General features: G+C 43.6%; 2 protein-coding genes across 2 annotated transcripts; one reads left to right on the plus strand and one right to left on the minus strand.

Annotated features, from left to right (window-relative positions):
• Nucleotides 1–2100: 2100 nt before the first annotated feature.
• Nucleotides 2101–7564, minus strand: SEC61B (SEC61 translocon subunit beta). The gene is made up of 4 exons (XM_048289570.1): nucleotides 7378–7564; nucleotides 7180–7277; nucleotides 6426–6527; nucleotides 2101–2434 (listed from the first exon to the last, which is right to left on the minus strand). Exons 1-4 carry the CDS (start codon nucleotides 7378–7380, stop codon nucleotides 2347–2349), a joined length of 291 nt encoding a protein of 96 aa, XP_048145527.1. The 5' UTR covers nucleotides 7381–7564; the 3' UTR covers nucleotides 2101–2346.
• A 183-nt stretch (nucleotides 7565–7747) lies between these two features.
• ALG2 (ALG2 alpha-1,3/1,6-mannosyltransferase) lies at nucleotides 7748–10922 on the plus strand. Its single transcript, XM_048289577.1, has 2 exons — nucleotides 7748–8114; nucleotides 10001–10922. Exons 1-2 carry the CDS (start codon nucleotides 7782–7784, stop codon nucleotides 10901–10903), a joined length of 1236 nt encoding a protein of 411 aa, XP_048145534.1. The 5' UTR covers nucleotides 7748–7781; the 3' UTR covers nucleotides 10904–10922.
• The last annotated feature ends 201 nt before the right edge of the window (nucleotides 10923–11123 follow it).

The raw sequence follows: 11123 nt of genomic DNA on the forward strand, positions 1-11123 counted from the left end.
ATCCAACTAAAGTATCACCAGAGGTAAGCTGACACAAAATATAAAGCCAAGAAAGGGTAGGAAGTAATTTGTGCAAAACTAGAAACATTAGACTCTTTTGACAGTGCATACAAAAATCCATGACACAGGCCATTCTAGAAAACAAAATATTTAAGCAAGGACAGCCCTATCAAAATAGTCAACACTTTTATACTCAGTTGAATTAAATGTATTAATATGTATTTAAATGTACTAAAAATTTATCAAAAGGCTGTACAGCAATAAGCCTTCCGCTCATCACTTTTCCAAGGTCATCACCAATGCTGGTCTTTAGAAGCAGCAGGACACCAAAAAAGAAAAAATATGTGGAGGGCTTTAAATGGAATTACTTGATGTGGGAAAGCAGCTTTTAGGGAACAGAAGTGTTTCAAAGAAAATTGTTTCCTGCTGTATTAGAAAACAGTCAAACAGTGTATTAGAAAAAACAGTAGAGAAGAGGTTACCTACTTAGATATTACTGTTATTCCTTATTCCTTACCCTTACACTATTTTAGAGTATTCCATTCCTTTTCCTTTGAGCACCACAAATTAGCACAGTCTGTTCACATGGTCAGCAGAACAAGTGACCTGCATTTGGTCTTCTCTGCATTTTCTTGCCTTAAGATGAAATCGCTGACTGTGCAGATTTTATTTTCTTGCTAAGCAAAGCATTTAAGGGAGAGATCCTTATCTCTGCCTTTTGAAGTGCTGAGCTAACCCCCCTACTTACTTTGTTTTCCCTTGTGGTTTAACTTCCCTTCCATATGCGTAGAGGTAAATGATTTATGGATCCTTTCCCCTTTGATACATGATTTATTTGTATCAGTTTCCATCAATTTAGTGTTCTGATACCCCACTGCCTTTGAGTCTCCAAAATTCCCTGTTCCTCAGCTTCCAAACCTCTGAAAACATAACCTTCCTACTATTACATTTTCTAAGACAATTTTCAGTTTCTGCTCCAAGTCTTCTATCTTTCCCTCCACATTTATACTGGGTACTACGGCATAAGCACAGCTCAAAACAATTATCTCTGTAGCCCCAAGACCACATTCCTTATTCTTGTTTTTGTTCTGAACAGTTTGGTCTCTTCAGAAGTAATGCTAATTTAAGAACTGCTTTAAGGAAGCTGGTAAGGGAGGCTGCTTCTACAACATGCAGTTGGCACTTCTATCAAGGCTGCATAACCAAGAATATTGTTTTCCCAAGATAAACTGATACTCAACCAGGACTTGATATGAACAGCAGGCTAAAATAATTCTATTCAACTTCAAGACCATATTAGCAGTGAGAAATGCTAATGCACAGATATGTAGATATCTTTAAAAAGAGAAGGGAAAGCTGTCTGACTGTTCAAAAGGAAAATAAAGAACATCCAGAACTGGAGTGATTATCTGAAGCAACACTTAGCTGTATCTCAGCCTATTTGCATGTCCTGTTACTTAAAATGTAGTCATTACTTTTCCAGTCCTCCCATTCCATTTAATTCTCCTTGAAAGAGTCTGGACCTCCAGTCATCAAATCACAGAATATCCTAAGTTGGAAGGGACCCACAAGGATCACTGAAGTCCAACTCCGGGCCCTGCACAGGACAGTCCCAAGAATCACACCATGTGACTGAGGGTGAAAAATGTCTTTGACAGCTGTGCAATTATTCTTTTTAAAATCAGTTAGGTACCAGTTCATGTTGTTCCTCAAGTGCAGTTTGAAAAAACAAGCATACTTATATATCTTTTATGTATAATGAGCACTGAGTAAAGCTTAACTTGCATTAAGGAAATAAATTAAATAAATACAGCTATATTTTGGGAGTTAACACAAGAATATAACCACCTCAGCACCAGTACCTCAGTTTTATTTCAACAAGGATGTTGGTTACCTTCTCATGTTTGAGAACCTGATTTTGTCTCTTCCATCCACAAAAAAAGATCTTCTAGCATAAAATTACATAGCAATGTAGAGATGGGAGAATCTGGTCTGAACTGTCAAATAGCGTTTACTCAGAAATATGATTATATATGAAAACCACAAGTATCATGTGTTAGCTGTGGTATGCTGGAAGAGGAAAAAATACAGTTAAGACTCTTTCTATTTCCATATACAACTTTTATTGCAATACCTGTATTCTAAGTGTACAGATACAAATATAAAATGACCCATGACAGGCTTTAAAGCTGCCCAAGTAGCGAATTGAGAAATTAATTCGGTATTATAGCCAAAGTTGACAGGACTTCAACAGGTGATAGGAAGCTTCCCCAGTCTCTCTCCAAGAACAACCAGGATCCACCATAGTTTTGGTCCAAGATGTATGCTTTAAGTTGGCAGCTGAGTCTAGGAACGAGTGTATTTGCCCCAGATGTGCAGCATAAACACAGAAGCAATAAAAAGAAGACTCATGACCAAAACTGGAACAGGTCCACTAAAAATAAAGAGAAAATACATTAACATAAAAAAGAAGCCTGTCTTGCCCAAAGGCCAGTCATTATCAGCCAAGTGAGCTTATCAGCTCATAAGAAATCATACAAGAAAACTCCCCTTCCCACAGAAATACCTTAAAGCCCATAGAAATGAGATAGCCATCTCTATCAAAAACTGCTGCTGCTGCCACTGTTTTTAAAGACAGTTCTACACACCCTAAATGTACATTAAAAAGCACAAGAGAGTAACAAAAACCTCACTTGTTTAAAAAGGCATTAATGGTTCATTATTATGCATCACTGTTTTCACAGTCTCTGGAAAAATATCCTCTGTGTTTACAACTCAGATAGCCACCTGAGCAGAGATGCAGTCCGATGCAAAAACCAACAGAGTCCTCTAGCGGCTACTAAAATTTTGGCATAAAATTCTCATTAGCTGTTTTATTTTAGGGGTTTTATTTCATTTGAAAACAATGGCAGCAGTGGGTGAGGGGACTTCTGCTTTCTTGAAAAACATACACCAAGTGGCAAAGCTCCATCATTAAATCTTTACCTCAAATGAATAAACTAGTATTTTTTTCCTTGTTACTTTTATAGATTGTTTAGAAATTGTATAGTGATGTTTTAAAAAACCAGATTAATCTTAGGGTGCATGTTGATAGCTTCAATCAGCTGTTTCATGCTGTTCTGAGATACAACAATTACATGACTACACACACTCAACACTCCTTCATACCACTCACTTCATACAACAATCTCATTTCTGATTTTCAGCATGCTATTGGGAAATCTGTTATCCAGCCTGTGTTACCCTCCAGGGTACTGATTATAAGCATGTAAATGCTACCTGAATACAAAGTAAAAAAAAGGAAACTGAAAAGGGATTCAAAGAGTTTACTGTCGTATTTTTCTACAAGATCATGATCCACATACTTCAAATGTTCACAACTGTAATCTTACATTGAGTTTTAAACCTCAATTATTATCTATTATACTTATTTTGGTATGGAGAACCCTGAACACAGACATAAAGCATTTAGCAAATAAGCCAATAACAAAATAAACAAAGTCCACATACATGGTGACTACATAAGCAACCCCTTCAAGGGCTATCTTTCACTAAGCAATAGAATGCAATTCTCAAACCCCAGCATTTTATATATATTTATACATATAAATATATATATATATTTCCTTTATAATTTATATTTATTTTTATATATTTATGCATTTAAGTTTATATGCTACATAGTATAAATCATAATTATATTAGGTGCAGAAAGTCCTCACACTGTATCTGAATTACTACTTAATTCATTTGAGCCTTTAGCAGTAGGAATAGGTAAGCTGCGCTCTGCCAAAGACATTCAGGAACAAAGGAGCAGCAATAATCAGAACAGAACTACATGGAAATAAACAGTGGGGACTGACTGTATATTCAGTGTGTTTTTTAAACATGCAGATGACATTGAACCCCTAGAGAATAATCAGCTCTCCAATTCTGACACACATACCTCATTTGCCCCAGTCCCAAAGAAAACCTGTTGGAACCCTGCGATTCTCCTCCACACACCTGCATCTGCTCAGCCCACCACAAAAAAATAAATGGATTCAGACACCTCTAAAGATTTGGTACTGTGCATTCTCAGAATGTCTGTCATAAGGCTGCATATTGGGCACAAGCCCAATTTGACTGACTTTCTACCCACAGGAAACGCTGCCTATAGCTCTTTAAGCAGGAAAGCTCAAGACAAGATACAGGAACCACAGCTACCAAGTGACCCAAAAAGAGGAAAAGTTTGGTTTAGTTTTCTTTTCAAAGCATGTAATCTCCAAGCTTTAAAGAGAAAAAAATATCATATCCCACTCTCAACCAAATCCCCCACAATTCCCTTTGCTAATAGTTGTTTTCAAAGGCATACACATCTTGAAGCATCTTGTAATGCAAATAAAGGAACTTTCTTGAGGGGAACCAACTTGCCTATTCAACATATTTATTATTTTGGATGTTGAATACAGATACAAAATACCCAAAGCATCAACATAATTCTACACAACATAAAAATACAAAAACTTTTTTATCTGGAGCAGAATTCCCCTCATTGTAGCCAGTATGAATTAGCCTGTCTTCAGGCGGTTTTATGTATTTTTCATAGCAATTTTAAGAGCTTGCATTTTAAACAATATGAAAAAACGCCAAAAAAGCCCACCCACCACCACTACCAGGCTACGCTTTCACATTGCTTTATGCAGTAGTGATCACAACCACTTCTAAAAACAGTTTCAGCTGAAGCACTTCACCAAGGCAATCACAAACCCTTGATAACCCATTCTCACTTTAAAGTCTACTAAACATGACAAAGAAAATAACAATTGGTTGATATAGAAAAAAAAAATTTAGAAAAATACATGGAAAGCTGTAAGCAAGAAAGTTGCTACCAACCCATGGCTCAGAAAATGTTATATCTATTATGGAGTGATTGGTAAAAGCAACTCACTTTTACAGATTTGATTCTTCCATTAAAAGCCTGAGCATACAGTTACCCAAAGTAGCTTCAAAAAAACACTCCCAGTGTTCCAAACCTTAAAATTGGGAACCACTGTGTTGCAACATAAATAGATGGGAAAATCTCTTTACTGATCTGCTTGCACTGAAGATAAGAACTAAATGGCCATTCAGCACCAAAAGTGAAATCAAAGGATTCACAAGGAAACCTAGCAAAATTGTTAAAGCTTGTATCACAAGTCTATTAAAAAAAAATCCTAACGTCCTTCTGGTTCTTATTGTTTGGCTTAACTGAATTTTTTAATTGAACTTTAGTAGACCAAACAACAGAGAAAACAGTTGCCCTGCCTATCTGCACAGATTTGCTCTAGAACGCTATTGCTGCTTATTGTCTTTTTTTTGCCTTGTCTCCTTTCCGCACTCAGAATGCAGTAAGCAAGGCTGAACTGCACTACTTTAGTGGTTTGCTGGATACATTTTGTTTTTTGAAGTGTCAAGCACATATGAAAATGAAAACACATAAGACAACTTCAAAGGAAGGATTACTCATGGAACAATCTCTAAGCAGCATATAACCAGCCCTTCCCCAAGTGTTCTGTTTCTGCAGCCAGCAGCAGCCCTCTTAAAGAACTTCAAAAGAAAATATTAATAGATTTGAAAAAAAAACCCAAGCAACAGGGTCAGCCCTGAGCACCTCAAGACTTTTCAACCCAGTAAGAACAAGAGGTCACGAACTGTAATTCTACAATAAGCACGAATTCCTTCTTGGGATATAACTTAGGAGGCACTCATCAGCTGAAATACACCTTTGTTACCCAAATATTGGGCTGCAAAGTTTGTTTGGGAAAGTCATCCAAATGACTCAAACTGGTCAAAAAAGTAAAAACTTAGGCTCTCTTTATAGTTTAAGGGATATTACTAGGTATTTGACCATAATCTTAGAATATTCATCTTGTAAAAACGGAGATAGACAAGGTACTGGCATGCTATTTGGCAGGCAAGTTCAGCTAAAGTAATTTATCTGCAGCTTTTTAATAAAAAACACCAGAGATTATGCAAGCATATGGTATATCAGTTATATTGTATTTTCAAGGGGTGCACAGGGTCACAACACAGCTACTGTAAAACAAACCCCAAAATTTTTACTTAAAAGAGAATGAAAGCATGACCATAGATGCCTAAATTCACTGAGGCAAGTGATGTTTCTCAACTTCAAAGTGATGCTCACAGTCTTCCAAGACCACTTAGGGTAAGCTTTGGCAATTACAAAATATAACTTGTACCTACCTTTTAAAAACCATTGTAACATTAAAAGCTACTTCTCTGGGGTTACAGATTAAATATGTCATCCCAGCCATCAACCCAGCAAGTTTTCCCATGCACACCAGAACACTGAGAATTTATTATTAATTCAAAGACTACAAGACTACATAAGCAAGGGAACTCTACAGCTCCCAAGCCTGCCACTACCCATTAATCCAACTTACACTTTGAGCCCAGGAGAGTCCTCAGTGTAGAACCGCCACATCCCACCAGTCCCTGTGGACGTGGCACGGCCTGCACTCCTTGTCCCGCAGCTGGCATTTTTCCTTTAATGGACAACAGAAGGAAACAAAGACCGAACAACATGTTAGTACTCCATTAGCTTCTAGGACCAAACAGCCCAAGAGACTCGGCAGAAACAATACACTTCACAGAATCAATTACGTTGGAAAAGACCCGAGTCCAACCTGTGACGCAACACCACGTCAACCAGACCATGGCACAAGGTGCCACATACAGTCTTCCCTTAAACACCTCCAGAGACGGTGACTCCACCACCTCACTGGGCAGTCCATTTCAATGTCTAATTGCCCCTTCTGTGAAGAAATTCTTCCTGATGTCCAAACTAAACATCCCCTGGCACAGCTTAAGACTTGTGCTCTCCTATCCTGTCACTAGTTGCCTGGGAGAACAGAATGACCCTCTCACCTGGGTACACTCTCCTTTCAGGTAGTTGTAGAAAGTGAAAAGGTTTATCCCTGAGCCTCCTCTTCTCCAGGCTAAACACCCCCATTTCCCTCAGCCGCTCCTCATAGCACTTGTGCTCCAGACCCTTCCCCAGCTCCGTTGCCCTCCTCTGGACTCGCATCAGTCTGTGCTGCCACGTCAGCAGAAGGCATCGGCCCGGGCGGCCCGGCAAGCAGAAGGCACGACGGAGGCAAGAGCTGCCCCCACTAGGGAGCCACGGCGGGCACCCACCTCTGCCGGACGGTGGATCCCGCGGCGCGGGGAGCCACAGCCTTGCTAGGGGAGCGGCCGGAGGAGCCGACGCTGGTGGCGCTGGGGTTGGGCCCGGGCTGCGGAGAGAGGAGAGAAGCGGGAGGGGGTGAGAGACGGCGGGCACTGCCGGCAGGGAAGGGCCGCCTCAGCCGCCCCCCGCCCCGGGCAGCCCCTCACCATGACGGCGGCGCTGGCTGGAGCTCGGCGTGGTTTCACACACGCTCCGCTACAGCCGCTTCGGCCACGTCCCTGCCCGCATCAGGCTCCGCCCCCGCGACGCGCATCCCGGGACCATGCGGCTTCCCAGGATAATGCCTGAGCAACACCAGCCCCTTGTCGCTACACCCCTCGCTCGGCGGCCGCTTTCCGAGACCGCTGCCGCCCGTGACACCTCGGTCGCGCCCCCTCCTTGCGCAGCGGCCGGGCCGGCGCGGGAGCGCGGGGAACGACGCGTCGGGCAGCGCCGGGGCCGCCCGGCGGGCGGGGCGGGCGGGAAGGCCCGGCAGGAAGGGAAGGAAGGCTGACGTGTCCCGCCGGGGCTGCCGGGCTGCGCATGCGCCCCCGTCCCCGCGGCAGCCGTCATGGAGGAGGAGGAGGAGGCGGGTGGAGGGGGTCCGTCCGTGCTGTTCCTGCACCCGGACCTGGGCCTGGGCGGCGCGGAGCGGCTGGTGGTGGACGCGGCGCTGGCGCTGCGGGCGCGGGGCTGCCGGGTGCAGATCTGGACGGCGCACTACGACCCCGGGCGGTGCTTCGCGGAGACGCGCGGGCTGGCGGTGCGGCGGGCGGGCGGGTGGCTCCCGCGCAGCCTGTGCGGCCGCGGGCACGCCCTGTGCGCGGCCCTGCGCATGGCCTTCGTGGCGCTCTACGTGCTGCTGCTCAGCGGCGAGACCTTCGACGCCTTCGTGTGCGACCAGGTGCGGAGACGGACGTGGACGTGGGAGCAGGAGCGCCGCTGCTGCCGCTGGCCCGACGGGAGGCGGGGAGGCTGTGGGCTGCTTTTCACTGAATCACAGAATTCTTAGGGTTGGAAGGGGCCTCTGGTGATCATCTGCTCCAAATCCCCTGCCAAAGCAAGGTCACCTAGAGCAAGTGACACAGGAACGCGTCCAGGTGGGTTTGGGATGTCTCCAGAGAGGGAGACTCCACGACCTCCTTGGGCGGTCTTTTCCAGTGCTCTGTCACTCAGTGTAAAGAAGTTCTTCATGTTGATGTAGAAGTTCTTGTGTTCTCGTTTATGGCCACTGCTCCTCATCCTGTCAGTGGGCACTGCTGAAAAGAGTCTGGCACCATCCCCTTGACACCCACCTTAGAGATATTTATATGAATTAATAGATCCCCTTCCAGTCTTCTCTTCCCTAAACTAAACTGGCCCAGTTCCTGCAGTCTCTCATGAGATAGATGCTCCAGAGCCCTGGAGTATCAAATCCCCACAAAATCTGATTCATTATGTGGAGTGCAACAAGCCAATAATGATACACTCAAGAGAGAAACATCAGTTGTTCATTTCAGAGCTGTGCAAGCCTGGCTGCTCCTTGGTGTTCGACAAATCAAGGACACCCCATCAGGCTTTCTGTACCATATTTTATACACAGAAATTCAGAGTTAGTAACTTTCCAAGTGCAGTCTCTCACTATGTTGTGATTGGTTAATAATTTCCAGAGAAGGGCAGTGAAGCTGGGAGAGGATCTGGAGCACAAATCTTAGGAGGAGCAGCTGGGGGAGCTGGGGTGTTTAGCTGGGAGAAAAGGAGGCTTGGAGTCACCTTATCACCCTCTACATCTGCGTGAAAGGATGTTCTAGCAGGTGGGGGGGGTTGGTCTTCCTGACAGCTAGTGACAGGACAAGAGAACATAGTCTTAAGCTGCACCGGGGGAGATTCAGCTTGGACATTAGGAAGAATTTCTTCAGAGAGAGTGTTTATACATTGGAATGGACTGCCCAAGGAGGTGATGGAGTTACCATGCCTGGATATATTTAAGGACTGGACATGGCACTTTATGCCATGGTCTAGTTGACAGGGTAGTGGTGAGTTATCGTTTGGACTCAATGATCTCAGAGATCTTTTCCAACCTAATTGATTCTGTCATTCTATACAAGTTGCATAACCCAGTTCACTTCTACACGTGCTCAGGGAAACGGTCTTCACCTGAGCAGGGGTATTTCTGACCTGTAGGTGTGTTTTCTAGTGTTATAATGAACACAGTTTAGCTATACGATACATGGACCTGGAGTATTTTGCGAAGTTAGCAGTGTATACATAGACACAAATCAACATCTTGATTTACTGTGTCCTTAAGGCTTGTTAGTTCCAGGATGTTGTTGACTAAGGAATGCTAGCTGCTGCCTGGTCCTCTGATTGGGTGTCCTTTCTTGCTGATTAGGCTTGAAAGTATACAGAGAATATCCTGAATTGCAATAATCTTGATGTATTCCACATCAGTTTTGCAATTTCTCTCTTACATTCTGGAGCAGCTGGAGGGAAAGGATTCCACTGCCCCTTGGGCTCTGCTCCCAGCACCTGTGGTAGTGGCAGGAGGAGGTGGTTGGAGAAGTCTTGGGGCATGATGGGGCTTAGGTGGGGAGTAGGGTGCTTTATTCAGGGAGAAATTATAGGGCCACAACAAGGGGTCCTGGATGAGGGAGTACAACTTGATGTGCTTGTGGAGGGGAGAAGGGAGAAGGCACTTGGCTTGCAAAGCACTCAGTCCCAGAGCATGGGTTTGAAATCACACGTACACACTGGTGGCACTGTAACAAATAATTAACCTCTCCTATTGTCCCCTCTCTCCGGTTGCACTAGGTGTCTGCCTGCATTCCTGTACTTAGACTGGCCAGAACCCGTAAGAAGGTTTTGTTTTACTGTCACTTTCCTGATCAACTTCTGACCAAGAGAGAATCTTTCCTAAAGCGCCTCTACAGATGGCCACTTGACTGGCTGGAAGAGTACACGACTGGCATGGCAGACTGTATCGTTGTGAACAGCAAGTTTACTGCCAGCGTGTTCAAAGACACGTTTAAGTCCCTATCTCATATAAACCCAGATGTCCTCTACCCATCGCTCAACATCAGTAGCTTTGAAGAAATTGTTCCTGCAGACATAGCTGACCTGATACCGAAAAAGAAAAAGTTCTTGTTTCTTTCCATTAATAGGTATGAGAGGAAAAAGAATCTAGCATTGGCTCTCGAAGCTTTGCACGAACTTCGAGGGAGGCTTGATTCTCATGAGTGGGATGAAGTTCACCTGGTTATGGCAGGTGGTTATGATAAGCGAGTTCTGGAGAACGTGGAGCACTATGAAGAGCTGAGGAGACTTGCAGCCAAACTTAGTGTTAATGACCATGTGACTTTTCTGAGATCATTCTCAGATGAACAGAAAATCTCTCTTTTTAGTAACTCTGTATGTGTGCTTTATACACCAAGCAATGAACATTTTGGCATTGTCCCTTTGGAGGCAATGTATATGAGATGTCCAGTTATAGCAGTTAATTCAGGTGGTCCTTTAGAATCAATCTTGCATAATGTTACAGGATTTTTGTGTGATCCTCTGCCAACCCAATTCGCTGACGCCATGGAAAAAATTGTGCGAGATCCTCTCTTAAAGGACACAATGGGAGCAGCTGGGAGAGTGAGAGTTAAGGAAAAATTTTCTTCAGAAGCTTTCTCAGAACAGCTGTACCAATACATACGCAGATTAACAGAATAAAATTATGTTCCTATATTTTCCAACATTGTGTCTCTCATTTGTGTAGGGGACCAGTATTCATTGTGACTGATGAAGAACCAGGGATATCTGAATGTCCTTGTTTTGCTTCTTGTGCTGCCTTATGTCACTTGGCACAAAGAAGAAGCAAAACATTTCCCACTGTGTCATTAGAAGGTTAAAATTTTCATGTGGTAGACTGCTCTGCCATTGCAGGACTTCT

This window comes from Corvus hawaiiensis, chromosome 30 (genome assembly GCF_020740725.1).
Source record: "Corvus hawaiiensis isolate bCorHaw1 chromosome 30, bCorHaw1.pri.cur, whole genome shotgun sequence".
NCBI lineage: Eukaryota > Metazoa > Chordata > Aves > Passeriformes > Corvidae > Corvus > Corvus hawaiiensis.